The 15,277-nt window shown below is 47.4% G+C and overlaps 1 protein-coding gene across 4 annotated transcripts in view; it reads right to left on the reverse strand.

The window, feature by feature from the left end:
* FLI1 (Fli-1 proto-oncogene, ETS transcription factor) overlaps positions 1-15,277 on the reverse strand; it is a 112,598-nt gene that overhangs the window by 25,891 nt on the left and 71,430 nt on the right. For all 4 annotated transcript variants that reach the window (XM_017679079.3, XM_037000829.2, XM_037000828.2 and 1 more), the window contains 2 exons: positions 12,771-12,974; positions 4,689-4,754 (listed from right to left, as the gene is read on the reverse strand). In XM_017679079.3, the coding sequence (XP_017534568.1) occupies positions 4,689-4,754; positions 12,771-12,974 (270 nt within the window). The remainder of the gene's footprint in view (positions 1-4,688; positions 4,755-12,770; positions 12,975-15,277) is intronic.

A 15,277-nucleotide genomic window follows, 5' to 3' on the forward strand; every position in this document is an offset into this window, starting at 1 on the left:
ACTTTTGGAGAGTCAGAGGTATTTAAACAGATCCAGCATGAGGAGCTGAGGAAATGAGGGTTTAGGCATGCAGAGCAGCTCTGAAGGAGAGGTCTGCTGACTACTGCTTGCTGACTGTCAGGCTGAGAGCATTGGGTGGGGTGCAGGCAAGCCTCCAGGGCAGGGTTTACCTGGGAAAACAAGGTGGAGCTTCAACCTGCGCCCAGGGCAGATGTGCTCCCCCCAAGTGTGGAGGGTGAAGAAGGAGGTGTGGATGGAGACAGCGGCCCTGGCTCCAGGACTCCTATGACTTGGAAAGGCTACTTAACTTCTAGAACCCAGGGTCTTCCCCACAAAATCAAGTTACCAACACTATCTACTTTTCAGGTACATGAACTGAGGACATATAAGATGGAATTTCTGAGATGCAAAGTGATACACCAAAGTTGTCAGATCAGCGATGATCACAGCATCATCAAGGAAAATGATGAAAGAGAACTAATCATAGACATTTGGCCCTTTCGCTCAACCTACACCTTTATCAGTCTGCCAGGTCCTGTTGTCCTTTTCTAGGCTGATGTGGTGCCAGGAAATGTCAAGATCAACAACACAGTGCTTCTCGTAGAAAACCTAGCCTGGCTCTGAGATGGGTCTCATCTTCCTCTTTCTAGTAGTTTGTATCTGCTCTGTTCAAGAGGGCTTTTCCATTTGGCTGCAGATTTTAAGAATAACCTGAAGATTTTTTAAAAAATTTCCAACATCCACATATCACTCTTAGAGAGTATGAATTAATTGGTTATGTTTGGGGCCTGGGCACCAGTATTTAAAAGTATTTTTTATTTTTAGTTTTGCATTTTTCATTGTGGTACAGCATGCAACACAGAATTTACCACTGTGATCATTTTTCAGTGTACATTTTGGGGGCATTAAGAGTATAGAGATTGTGCAGCCATCACTGTCAGAACCCGTTCATCTTTCCAAACGGAAACTGTCCCCTGAAACAGTAACTCCCCATTTCCCCTCTTACTCTGTCTCTCTGAATTTGCCTGCTCAGGGTCCTCAAACAATATTTATCCTAGGACATTAATATTAATGAAAGGCTTTTAGGGGTCGTTGGGACTAGGGGCAGTTAGAACTAGGAGTAGTTGGGACTAGGGGTAGTTAGGACTAGGGCATAGTTAGGACTGGGGTACTTAGGACTAGGTACTTAGAACTGGGGGTAGATAGGACTAGGTATAGGTAGTTAAGACTAGGGGTCCTGGGACTGGGGGTAGTTAGGACTAGAGATACAACTAGAGCTAGTTAGTACTAGGGGGCTGTTAGGACTAGTGGGTAGGTTAGCACTAGGGGTAATTAGGCCCAGAGACAGATCGAGAAGATGTTTAGTCCTGGGGTAGTTTGGATGAGGGGCAGGTAGGACTATGGGTCATGGGACTAGGGTTATTTCCGTAGGGGTTGTATATGAATTCATCTTTGGGATCGGAGGCTAGTGCAGGGATGTAGATGGTGATGAGAGTGGGAAACATTTCTAGGGCAGAGAAAAATAATAGAAAATGTTCAAATCTTTGCCCAAACTACATGGAAGCCAGGTATCATTTTCACAAAAATTCAACTAGAAGGGAAAGCTGGTGTTTGCCAGGGAGACCATCTGAACCAAGGGGCTTTGCACCCGTGACCTGGGTCTGGGGCCTCGCTCCGCTGTGGAAGCGCGGTGAGCCACTCATCAGCCCCTTCGTATTGCCGGGCCTCCCCTTCTCTCTCCACACATGGACGTGATCGGAGTAACCGTGCAGGATCACGTTTGCCTCTCAGGGATGTGGTCAAGCTCAAGACAGCGGCAAACTGCGCAAACGTCTGCTGTATCACCAAACCCCGCAGAGGCACAGTGACGGCTGCTGTGGAAATGGGTGACAAGTGCTTCCACCCTTGTTTGTTTTGGGAAGTGCACTAGACTTGATAACTAGAGAGAGAGGGCGCACAACTGTTCTAGCAGGGTCCAATCCGTGACCACAGAATATTTAATTTAAAGGGGCTTAAAGACTGTTACAAACTAATTTTTAAGATCCCGCCTTACTTCCTGGGCACAAATAACCCTTGGAGAGTACAGTCATTTTCAAGAGACAAGCTGGAAGTGTGATTATGCCCTTTTAAAGTAAAAAGATGTTCTAATTTGGTAAGTGCAGGGAAGGAAGCTTTTATAGACACCATCTCCTCAACTTCTCTTCTTTGTGCTTGATGCCAGCACCTGAACTTTGTGAAGTGTGTGCACACACTCGTGTGCACACACAAACACACACACACACACACACACACACACACACACACAAGCACACACAGAGCTGGTGCTCTCGATAAACTCTGGTTTGTTTGGGGCTGTGTTTGTTATTCAAACAAGATGGAGCCATGGTTGTATTATGTCCTCTCTTTATTTTTCCATTTAATATTTCAAGAAATAAAGATAGCTATTAGTCAAAAGCTGAAGAACAGAGAGAGGTGGGGAGGAGGGTGAAAAGGAGGGAGAAAGCCCAGTTAGCTTTGTCTTGCTAATGTACTCTGTTTTGTGCATGCCAGACAGATTCAGACCACCTCACATGGGGGGAGGCGACAGAGCAGCAAGAGAGCTCAAGTGGAAAGCTTTACTGGGGACAAAGGATGCACCTGCAAAGCACAGACTTAATCATCTCTAGAGGCCAGGGCCGATATGGGGAGATAAATGCCCCAGCACCACCTGAACGACGTCCCGGTGGCGTGCATTCGCCTGGATACTACAGTGAATTCATTTAGGAAGAGGGGCTGCTGCCCACGAGAGTGAGCTGCTCCTACACTAAGCCTGAATAAGCCAGGGCAGCACAGATGCCCTCCTGGACACAAAAGGACCAAAGGATGAGATGCAGTATTGCCAGGAGAGGAGAGCTAGGGCCCTGGAGGAGTGGTGAGTGCTTACAATGCAGCTCAACTCAGACAGGCTTGCTTCTCAACAAACATCTGTATTTTAAACCCAATATCAGAGATGGTCTCATGGGCTCTGCCCAGAGCTTCCCTGGTTAATTCTGGCCTTGTCAGCATGTAGAACTGGAGGAACTTTCCAGGAATGCTTCCCTTTCTCCCTCCCTCCCTTCTGTCATCCTCTTTCTCTCTCTTCCCTCCTTCCAATAAGTAGATCCCTATCTGCAAATAACATTCAGTTTGATAAGTAAACCAGATCAAAGCAGAGTGGCCTTGAATGAAGACCTGGGCCTCACCTGAGGCTCCAGGTCACCTCTTAAGAAGCTAAGAGCTGGGTTTAGAAGCCAAGTCAGGGCTTGACTCTTAATGATTTAGTTCAGCCCCTTTGACAAAAAACTCAAGTTCAGGGCATGAAGTGATTTCCTCAATGTAAGCCAACGGCACCCTGACCTCCAATGTAAGGTGTTTGTCTCTATGCTAAGTTTTCTTTCTTACAGACCTCTCCAACATGATGTTAAATAGGTCACCAAGTAAACTACGGCTTGGACTGTAGAATGAGTCAATTTAACTCTAGTTTTCATGGCAGAGTCCAATAAATCTGATTTAGAAAGGAAAACAGTAGCATAAATAGGAATGACCCAGCGTGGGGCAGAGAAGAAGGAAGCAAATGAAAAACATAAATGCTTAAAGACAGATTCATTGTTATGTATTTCATGCACTATATTTCCTGGACATCATCCAATTATAAATTGTTCACAGGAATCATGAAGTCCTATGTGATTAAAAGTATGACCTTGGCCAAGACACCCAGGCTCTTTGGGTCTGTTTCCTCTACAACCCAGGAGGATTTTGAAACAAATGGTCTCTAAGACTCTTCCTTTAAGAAGAGGTTTATGTTTCTCTGAAATATATTACACTGTGCTATGAAAACTCCTGCCTTCATTCATTCTGTATTACAGCAGGTGTGCATTAAAGAAAAAGTAGCAAAGGAGAGACAGCTAAGGAAGAAATAATGCCTGCCACACTCCTATTCATTCTGTAAGCTCCCACTCAAAATGTCCCTCTTCCATGAAATTTTTCTTTCACCTTGGACAGATCTTTTTCACTCACATTTTCCCCCCTTCATCTAGGTACTGTGACTCATTCACTTGTTTAAAGGCCTAGAATCTAGCACAGAATCTGGAGCAATAAATCTTCATGTTTCATATTTGAGATTCTAAGAAATGCTATCTTAATGTTTGCCCAAATCCTCAGTGGCAAAAATCATTTGCTGAGATTGTTTTCTCTCTCTCTGACTAAATCAACTAGACAAATCCCCAAATCTCCACTTTAAAAATGAGTTGGCATTGCTGAAATTCGTTAGGGAAAAAATAAATAAATCCCTTAAAACTGCAACATTGCCAGAATCTTCGAAATCTTCATTTCATTATCTCCAACAGAAAAAACTCCAGCCTTCAGTTTTGAAAGTGAGCAGGATCTATTTCATCCTAAAGCAACATGTTCTCTTTTATGGAGTCACAACTTCAAGTCATAGCTTTATGGTATTATTACAGGATATTTTAAAACCTGGACATACGGGATATTTTTTATCCCATAGAAAATGGGATAAGCTTTGGCTTCTTGTCTTGCATTCTAGAAAAAGCTGAGTGGGATAAGAAAGTTGGGGTGTAGACCCAAAGTCCCCCACGCCAATCTTAATAATATGGAGCTGTGACATGCCGGGTACTGGGGAAAATCCCACACACATGAGAGAACAGACTCACCTTCTTTGACACTCAGTCGTGAGGACTGGTCTGTGTGGGAGGTTGTATTATAGGCCAACAGTGAACCTGAAAGGCAACGAAAAAGTGGGTTATAACCATGACATTCTTCTGAGATCAAGAGTAGGAGATAAAGTGAGTAGGGTATGAGGGAGAGAGAGCAGAAGAGACGGGGAGAGAAGAGGGCCGGAGTTCTCCTTGAGAGAAATAACAAGTTAATATAATCCATTTGGGGGACTGGAGTGGCTTCCTGGAGTTAGGGTCAGAGGAAGTTAGGACAGAATGCTTGTGGCTGCCCAGCAGCCACATTTATGACTCTGAAGTTCTTGGGAGGCCACACCATGCCGTGGCAGGAACACAGGACTGGGGATCAGAGCACCCGACCGCTGCTGCTTCTGCTGTGACCTCCCCGTGGGACCACGGGCAAGTGACTTTATGGGTCTAGACCTGATTTCTTCATCAGAGGAATGAAGGGCTGAACAACCACAGGGACTGGGAAACTTTTTCCATAAAGACTGGATAGTAAATATTTTAGGCTTTGCGGGCTAAATACAGTCTCTGTTGCACATTCTTCTTTGTTTTTGCTTTGTTTTGTCCGTGGGCCAGAGTTGGCCAGATTTGGCCTGTAGCTGGTGGGTTACCACACTGCAGAGGAGAAGCTGGTACAGTTCCTTCCTGAGATGATATCCTTTGGGTTCACATACAGGTCCTGTTCTGGTGGCCAAGGTGCTTGGATGTCCAGCTGGTGCTGGGGATGTGGGGAACTCTTGCCTCCCTTTGTGCATATCTGAGGGAACACAACTAACCCTGAGGCATAACCCGTTGAATTCTCAGTCATCCCAGAGTGCTGCTGTACAACCTTTCAAAACTAAACTTGCATGTGTAACTACTCTTAACCAGATGTAGATGTAAAAAAGCTAGTCGAGGCATTTTAAAGGGATGATAGCTTTTTGGTCATTGTTGCATGCAAAGAATATTCTCCCTTCTTTCCTAGAACTAGATTTCTCAGTTGTACACAAATTCAGGAGTTCTATTTTGTAAAATGTAGGCATTTTTGCAATTCCCTTTGAGAGTTTCCTGGGGACACTGATGTGTTATCAAGAGCCGGGCTGGGATCTGTTTCTACAAAGGACATAACAAGCCTGACATAGGTGTTTGAGGCTAAGAAAGTCTATCAAAACAATCGTTTCCCCTCCTCCCTGTGGATGAGTGGACTGACTTGGGTGCCAGGGAGCAGGCTGTCAGGCACCCTATTTTTGGTCTCAAGTCATGGCAGGGATACAGGAATGGAGCTGTGGCCTCCCCCAGCTGTGGGCGTTTGCTGGTGTGCCCCAGAGAAACTGTGTCCTTCCAGGCCACATGCTGAGGGACAGAATTATGGAAGAATCACCCAACTGCCCAGCACCTATGACTTCTGGCATGGGTGACTGGGACTTCTAGCTCTGAAACAATTCCCGACTAGAAAGAGGCAGCCCGGAGGTGGTATGAGATCACTGTATGCCAAAGTGTGGATGTGGGTATACCATTTAGAAACGAGACAGTCACATGCATGTAATCTCCAAGACCAGATGCATTTGGTTATTCCACTTGCAAATATGTCAAGGACAGGGGCTGGGACAACCTCATTTTGATACAGTTGTTATACAGATGAGAGTTTAAAATTAGACCTGCCTCTTATCACTTCTGAGCTTTGTGACCTCCATCAATTTACCTAATCTCTCAAAGCCAGAAGCTCCTCATATATACAATGGGTTAATATTGACACCTACCTAACATGGCTGTTGTGAGGATTAAATAAATTAATCCCTGTAAAGTGCTTAGCACAGACCTTGGCTCATAAGAATTGTTCAAGAAATACCAGCTATTGTCATTAATATTTTTATATCCCTCCTCCCCACAGACACCACAGGTATAAACAATAAACTCTTTATAAAAGAGCTTGCTGAGCATTCATCTTGTCCTCTGGAATGGGAGTTATGAATGGGTTCTGCTGCAAGAAGAAATAATCCTCCATGACTGGAAGGAGGTTAAGAAATGGAACTGAACGGTCCAAGGGAATAGAAAAAGGTCTCAGGAGTGAGACCAAGAATGTCTGCCTCTCTGTCCCCGACATTCTCTCCCTTAGGCTGAAACCTCACGGCTGGAGCAAATAAAGAAAAATGATGGTCTCAGTGGAGCAAACTGCCTGAGTCATTAGTGCAGATTTAGCTAAGAGCACGAAGCTTAGATAAACCACATTTATTAAATTTCCCCCGTTGGTGAAAGTTCTTCTTTGGGCATACATGAATTCCACAGGAAACTCCCAGAAAGCCAAGAGAAAGGATTGTTTGACCTCTGCAAAGCTTGCATGAAATACATATTTCATGGTAACCTAGGAAAAGGATTTTGTCTTGAAGACTGTTCCTGGTTCAAGTTTCACTCCTCGAAGAAGAGGCTGCCTTCCCCTAGCGGGGGCTGGTGAGGAGCATCTGGCCTCCCTCCTAAGGGACCCACAATCCCTCCTCTTCCCTGATTTTTATTTGACTCGCTCTTCAGGCTACAGAGGGTAGCGCAGTGCACCTTTTCTTGAGGGAACTTTGTCTCATGCAAGAAGTCCCTCCCTGGGTCCTGGCCCCCTACTCTGTGGCTCTGGGTTTCTTTCTCCTGTTTTGGGGCTCCTTCTGCTTTTTGTGGGGGCCACCTCACTCATGAGCTCTAGCCTCTCCTGACACTATTTTGTCAGAGTGAACAGGTTGTGTTGGGGAAGAGGGAAGCCAGCCCTCTGGGGACACTTACAGTGTGCCAGATCACTTATATCTATTCTCTCACTTAATCCTAACACCAGCCCATAAAGCCAGGATCACATTATCCCCCCTTCGTGGATGAGAAAATTGACATTCAGAGAAGTCAAGTAATCTGCCCAGGATCACACAGCTAGAAAGCCCAGGAGACAGGATTCCCATTCTGACCTATCTACAAAACCTGCTCTCAGTCCATCAGACCCCAAAGCCTCCAGGCTAAATCTAAGAAACAGACAAAACTCACCTATGCTGTTGGAAATCCAGACAGTGGTCACCTTTGGGGAGGAAGGAGTGGTGATGGAGAGTGGGCATCAGGGGGCCCCTATGCTGACACTTGAGCTGGGTGTGCTTAGACAAGAAGGGGGGGGTCACTTTGTGACCATTCTTCAGCTTGTGCATTTGTGAGTTTCGCACATCTCTGTATGGTACAGTTCAACTAAAACATTGGTTTGCTTGTTTATTTACGCACGTGTGCAGGCATAGAGGTGTATGTATTCACGTGGGGCCCAGAAAAGCATGAAGTGGCCGCTGCTCAGAATGCAATGGCCTTCCCAAACGGAAAGCATTAGGAACAAATGATTTTCCATTTTTGAGTCCGTCCATCAGTGGATACCATACAAGATGGAAATGACCAGGGTGAAGCTTGCAGGTGTGGGGTAGCCCCTAACAATGAGCCTTTCTTCAGCTCTCCTTCTCCAACCTAACCTGCTCTTCATGTGGGACACCTGGAGCAGACAGCCAACTGGCGTCCTGGTGCCAAAGCCTTTGTCTCCTGCCTCCCAGCAGCCTATTGAATGTGGGCCTCCCTTTTCTCTCCCTGCCGCCGTCAATGGCTCTGGCTGAAGTGTAGGTGGGGAGGTGGCAGGCAGGAGGGAATAAGGCTCTGCCCGCTAAACAACAGGCCTGGCTGATGACTGAGTCCAGGGAAATCTGGTCTTTTGTTCTGCGTGAGTCCTGTTCTCCTTTACTGGCCCCACTGGGGCCTGGGAGGGGTAATACTTCAATGGGCTTAATTGACGGGACCCATCACCTCTGCCCAGCCAGCTGAGGCTGCCGGGAGGAGGCCACAAACTGCAAAATGTGTTTTCCATTAGGCTTAAATTAAAAATCGGAATCAAGATAGATACCTTCTCTGTGGTCTCCCTGTCACACAACATATTTCATTCTCTTGTGCTGCCACTATTTAAAAACACAGTTTCTTCGTATTTTTCACAGCTCAGACACAGGTGTCTGTACAGAATAGAGCTTTTTGTAAAACGAAAGAAGACACCTTTTCCTTCTGCCTCTGGCCTCCTGCCGCAGGACGTTCGGGGCTCCCAGAAACCCCAAACTCCCCCCAGTGGCCCTGAGTCCGAACTGCCAGTTGCGGAGAGCCCTGGCTTCCTCTGAGGTCCGGCCCAGTCTTGCCTTGTGACGCCCAATCTCATTTCCCGCAGCCTGCCGACCATAAATATGGCCTCTGCTAAACAGGGTGTGCCTGACAAAGATACTGATGGGGCCGAGCCAGGTCCAGTGTGGGGGGCACGCCGGGCAGAGAGAAGGACAGGGTAGCTGGGTGATAGGCTTGGCTTAATCTGCCTCATTCCAGGAGGTCCCTGGAAAGTTTTCAGAAAGCATTTATCTCTTGGTAAAAAAAAAAAAGAAAGAAACAGAAAATGGTGTGGAGCAAGTGGCTGCAAACTGGAACTTACGGGGCCCAGGTCTGAGGTCCCAGGTTGTGCTCCACGGGCTGCATCTCTTTTAGCCCATTTCTGAAGCACTCCAGGCCTCAGTTACTTTGGCTTTAAAATGGGGATTATAAATAGTTGTGCACGTGCTGTCCACAAGGGGGCATCCTGTCCATGTGAAGTGAATGACCCGGGGGTGCGGGGGTTGGGGGGGTCGGGAGGTGCAGGCCTGAGCCCTGGTTTCCCCAGGTGGCTCCGGAATGGTCACAAGACCTGTGGGCATCCTCCCTTGTTCCCACCCTCGGCGCCCCGCCGGCATTCCGAGTGTGGATGGTGTTGCAGGGTGACAGCACAGGGGACAGCCACTTGGTCTGCAATAACTGAAAAACCAAAGCATGGAAAACAAGCACATCCAGGCAGGCCAGATGAATCCTAGCATGCCCGACCATCCATCAGACAGGGCAGAGAGCAGCCAGGACATTGCTGTTTTCCTTTCTGCCCTGGAAGACACCGTTTTAAGTTTAAAATTTGGTATTTAACATTTTAAAGTATAGCTCGCCTCCCAGACAAGCAGCATAAATACTCAAGCACCTTAAGTGAAACTGTGTTTTTGATGCAGAACTTCTTACCCTGCAAGGCTTCCTTTCTGCTTCTGAAGTCCAAAGAGATCAGACACTTCGGTGCTTCTCCAACCGGTCTGGAGCGTTGTGACTTACAGCTAAGTTAGAAGGCCTCCGACTCTCACCTACTGGCTTTCCTTAGCTTGATATCCTTCCTCCATCTGTGCTAAGGAGCTCAGCTCTTTTCCTTCCACCTCGTGCCAAAGTGGACATCTTTGAAGCCCGCCCCCACTCCTCAACAAAAGGACAGATGACAAAGCATGAGAAACTAGCACCCCTTCCCCTTGCCTCAACTCAGCTGCCCCAGCCTCTTTTCCCAAATCACTGGCCACCCTGCCTAAGCACAAAACATCCGTTGGAAGTAAGTCTGGAAAAACAGTAAAGTGTTTGAAGCTATGCTGGTTGGCACTAGGGAGTTCCCAGCAATCCAGAGAGCAGACAGTCACCAGGCCTGTGACCTCTGGCAGGCCTCTTAGCAGGCCAACCGCCACCCAATGCCACAGGGTCCCAGAGGCTAGAACCTGAAGGTAGACACCAGTTAAAAAGAAGCATGACTCAGAAGTTTTTTTCCACGATGGCAGATCATTTTAAGTCTAGGTTCCTCAAAAGGCCTCTAGACTACTAACAATACTATGTATTTTAATTTTTGCTTTTGCAGGCAGACGTGGTTTTCATATCAATGCAGACAGCTGTTTATTTAGCTGTTTCACTCAACATGGTATCATGTGTGTATTTTGTTCCATCCCCTCTCAACTCTGGAAATCTGTTCCCCTAATAAGCTCCTTCCTGGAAACTTCCTATTTGTATTGCTTTGGGGCATCTTCCTTAACGTCTACAAATAGTCTTAAAAAGAAAGAAGGAAAGGAGAAGCAATCCACACTTTCTCTTGGCCTCCTACCTTTACCCCCAAAATACCAAACTTGCAGACCTCCACTTCTCCACATGCTGACTCCTTTTCCTCTTATTGTCCACTCTCCTCCTTCATGGTCACCAGTGACTACCTTCCCCAATTCCTGGGCCTTTTGAGCAGCTGCTAGACTTACGTGAAAGACTATGGCTTGGGTTCTTCTGTGATAGGAAGTCCTAGTGGGAACTTGGGTTGTTACAGACCTGCCAAAAAGTAGGGCCTGGGGGTGGGGTGGCGGCATGGGTGGGTTCCCCCCAAACCAAGTGAGAATGTGCTCCATCACTCCTCCAACGAGGGCATCTGCCATGGAACCCAAAATCATTGGGCCCTCTAAGTGTTCTGAGCATGCTGTCTGCACTCCTTCTGTCCCTCTCTTTTCCCACAAAGAAAGAACAGGGGCCAGTGCTTCCTGGACCTCCTGCCATATGATGCCGGGAGAAGCAGAAGGGCAGAATCGGTCAGGGTCTTTGCTTTGCCAGTCTCTCCTCATGCCCAGCTTTTGTGTGCCTGCTTCCACCCCTGCCCTGCTTAGCCAGCATCGTTGCAGAGCTCTGAGAAAAGATCCCTTTAAAAAAAAAAATCTATAAACACTCGAAGGCTACAAAATACAGATCATTATAAATGCTAATTCTCCAAAGCTCAGAAAAACTGGATGGAAAATTGCCCCCTTTTGTGAAGTGGTTATTTCTCCAGCTGACCTCATGTTGCAGCAAGACTCAGACATGAGGTAATTGCTCTGGTGTTAACACACCCTGCATCACCCCCATTCTCCCCCTGGTTACCAGATACCTCGGAGGGGTGACTGGAGGCATGGGTGGGAACTTCTGAAGGCATTTTTTAAAAATATTTCTCTTTTGCAGCCAGTGTGAGTTGCCCCCACCCCATGCAGTGCACTATTGCAGGATGAGACAGACAGCTGCAGAGATGGCGAGTTGAAGACTCAGCAAACAAGGGAAAGGGGGTGAGAAATAGCCACCCTGGAGCCCAGAAGACCAGGCAAAGTGGCTCAAAGGTGCTGTGCAAGGATCCCAGCAGTGAAGGGACTTTACAATCACCAAATTCTTTCTTCCCAAAGCTTAAGCCTTGCAAGATTCCCAGCAGCCTTGGCCATGACAGCAAACCCTGCATCCCGAGGCTGCCAGGCTATCTTTGGACAGGGCTGACTATTAGAAAGCTCCGTGGTAGAATGAGTCCATATGTGTTTTCCTGTAGCTTCAAGTCCCAGATCTTAGTAAAATCTTTTCTGGCCACAGAACAATCCCTCAATACTTAGGGTCATTGACGTCCCACCTGGCCTGCATTTCTGGAAGAGTTAGGGCTGAGGTTATTAGCGGGCTGAAAGCATCCTGTTCCTATGTCTGTGCATGTTTCCCATCAAATGAAATTCATATCAAACTGATGGAAGCTTGGTGGGTGTTAGTGAATTGGTGTTGGGTAAATCCTTTGGACGACTGCACACCTTTCATAACCTCTCCCTTTCCAAAGCTCACCTCCTTCTCACTGCACCAGGAGAACTCTCCCTACTAGGAACAGATTCTAACCCACCTGCAGAACCTGCACCCTGGTTAGCTGGGGAGGGTGTTTGGGAACCAGCCAGTAAAGGTGGGGCTCAGGTGCCAGAGGGACCCCCAAGGATAAGAGGCAGTTAATGTGTACACTTTCAAAACCTTTATCCCTGAATCTAGAGTTTACCATAGGAACTTTAAATCAATGCTTGGGAAAATGCCATCCAAGGCATCTATTTATAGGTACAGAGCAGAGAAGTTTCTGGAAAGGGGGTCTCATGGCAAGAGTGGGATGAGCCTCTGGCAGGCCCCACAGGCCCCAGCTCCCTGTGTTTCCTCCATTCACTATTTCACTTCCCCTGGTGCTCCAGGACTGGTTGGTCCCCTTGCAGGATCTACAGGAGCCGATGGGACCCTGGCAACTTTACTGGCGCAAATGCGCCACCCTTGTAGCACCTGCCCACCAAGCCGACCGCAGGGGAGCCGGTTTCCTTTCCTGGGGCTGGCTCCATGGGAAACCAGTCTTCATTCGGAGTGGCCCTTCAGACTGGGGACCTGGGTGGAATGTTCCAGGGGCGTTTGGCATCCCAGAAACAGGGCACTTACTTTCCCTGAGGTAACTGAGGTGTGACAACAGCACTTCTGTGTTGTAGAGGGAGGTGGCTCGGAGGAAGTCCTCCTTGCTCATTTTGCACAGTTCCTTGCCATCCATGTTCTGGAAGAAGGACGTGTCGATCTCCATCAAGCCATACTCCTTTATCGCCCACTCCAGCCACTGCCGCACGTGCTCCTGTGTCCACAGCGTGGGGTCTGCAGGGAAGAGGACCTGTTAGCAAGGGCAGCAGGAGCCAAGGCTCCCTCCGGTTCACAAAGGCTGGGTAGCTTCCCTCTTTCCTCCCTGGCTCCCTCCCACGTCCCTCCCTCAGTGGGAAAGGTTCCCTCCCAGAGGGTCCTTCCAGAACTCTGATCTGGCCCCATTGCATCCGGCGCTGCCTGAACCACTTAGCACTCTGGGAGGTTCTTGGATGTCTCACTATACATCCTGACAGATGCTCTCTTTAAAGTTTCTGGAGGGCAGATGAAACCTTGGCCTGAGAAAGAATGGCATCAAAATGAAAATAAGCAGAGTCACACTGACCAATGTCTCTGGAAAGGGAGCCCATCTGTAGCCTAGGGACATTAATGCTGCCAGGGAAGAGCATGGACCTCTCAGATGGCTGCAGAGAAGAATGCATATGTACACGCTTTCATGGCACTTCCATCTCTACGGTTAGAAAACCCAGCAGTATGAGGCTTTAGTATAACTGCAATCTCGGGTTTTTTTCCTTTTAGAGACAGTTGTGCTGAAATTTCTCCCAGATCATCCCTAAAACTTTTTCAGGATATTTAAATCTCTGAAGATGAGAAATGGTGTTGGAGAGAGAAAACCTTTCAATCTTTGGGTGAACATAAATAACCTAAGGACTGAGGTGCTCTCCTCTTGAGCTCTCACGGCTGCTCAGCTCGGGGTATGTTTGAGGGGAGTGTGTGCTCTGAGTGCTGGGCGGAATCCAGCAGGTTCCATGGTAGAAAGAGCCCTTATATGTTATCACTTATCACAGTCTGAAAGCCATTTTTTTTCTCTGGCAACCAATCATTGGTGAATCTGATAAACATCTTAAATATGCTCATCATAGAAGACAACTACATGGCTCTTGTTTTCATGAAAGACCTATCCACGTGGAGCATTGAGGTAGGAAAGCACATGAGTAAGCAACAGATCTTGCGGTGGTAGTTGAAGGAATCATAGGTGGATGGTAATAGTTGGATGTGGAAAGTCATGGAAGGCTTCCAGGAGGAGGGAAGGAGACTTGACATACATGTCGGATGTCAGCTCCCAGGTTCTACTAAGCCTGTTTCCTCAGCATGTTTATTTAGTAGGAATATCTGTGCTATCTTTTAGCCACCTCTCCCTCTCATTCTAAGAGTCTGTGAAGGTTCTTGGCAAAAAATGGGAATCAGACTTCAATGATTAAGAGCGGCCGTGGGGAAAGCAACAAGATTCTGTGTCTCCCTGACAGCGGATCGCTGGGCTGCTAGAGGCGAATTCCCTAGTGCTTTCACTCAGAGCTTCTGCTGATGGCCCTTATTCGGCGTGGGCTCCCCGTTTCTCCTGGGTTTTCATATGTGAGCATTGGGTGGCAGGGGCTGAGTCTGCTCTGCACAGTACCCGTGCCGGCCTGTGCTGAGGAGCTGCTCCTGTTGGCAGTGGGTGGAGGGGCTGCCCAAAGAGGAGGCGATAGAAGAGGAGCATCTGGGGTTCCGCGTCTGCTGCTGATGTCACACCAGCAATCCAGTGCCTAGCAACTAGCAGCCCAGACTTGAGAGGCCTACTGCCGGCTATTCCACTCATCCTATTTCTCACTTATCAAGAAAGTCAGCCCTGCAAAATGGCTTTTATCTTCATTTTACTGACAGACTGTGGAGTCTTGAAAGGTTGAGCTCTAGGTCAACCGTAAGTCTGAGTCTGAGCTGGGGCTCCAATCAAAGTCCTACTACGACTTCACTTAGTTTGGGGGTAGGTGCTCCCCGCCCAGCACCTCCCCTCTTGCCTTCTCACCATCCTGCCTTAGCTCACCTGGGAGTTACTCTGCTAAAATGCCCAAACCAGAGCTCCTTAAGGCCCTGTTGTGCAAGGCTCGCTCTCTCTCTCTCAGGTAAACTTGGGGCTTTGTTTTACTCTTACTTCCCAAAAATAATTAGGCATGGATCATTGGTGAATGGAAATAATTTTGCACTGTTTTAGAATTCTAAAAAAAAAAAATGGGGGTGGGGGTGCTATGTTGCTTATTATTTCATCTGATCTTCTCCTAATTCTTCCCTCTCGGTGTCCAAGGCCTCTGATCCAATTTTACACCTTGTATTATTTATTTAATTATTTCCTCCCTTGCTTTGGGCTCTGTCACAATATTATTCCTCTCCATTTACAGCACAATGAATTATAAATCTTCCACTCTGGATCATGCTAAACTCTTCCAAATGTATTGCCTGGATGATTTAGTCCTGGTTTCTTCCCATCTGAGCTTGGAACTGGTGATTAACTAGGGCCCTCGTTTATACTTGTCTTAAAATCT

This window comes from Manis javanica, chromosome 6 (genome assembly GCF_040802235.1).
Source record: "Manis javanica isolate MJ-LG chromosome 6, MJ_LKY, whole genome shotgun sequence".
Lineage (NCBI taxonomy): Eukaryota > Metazoa > Chordata > Mammalia > Pholidota > Manidae > Manis > Manis javanica.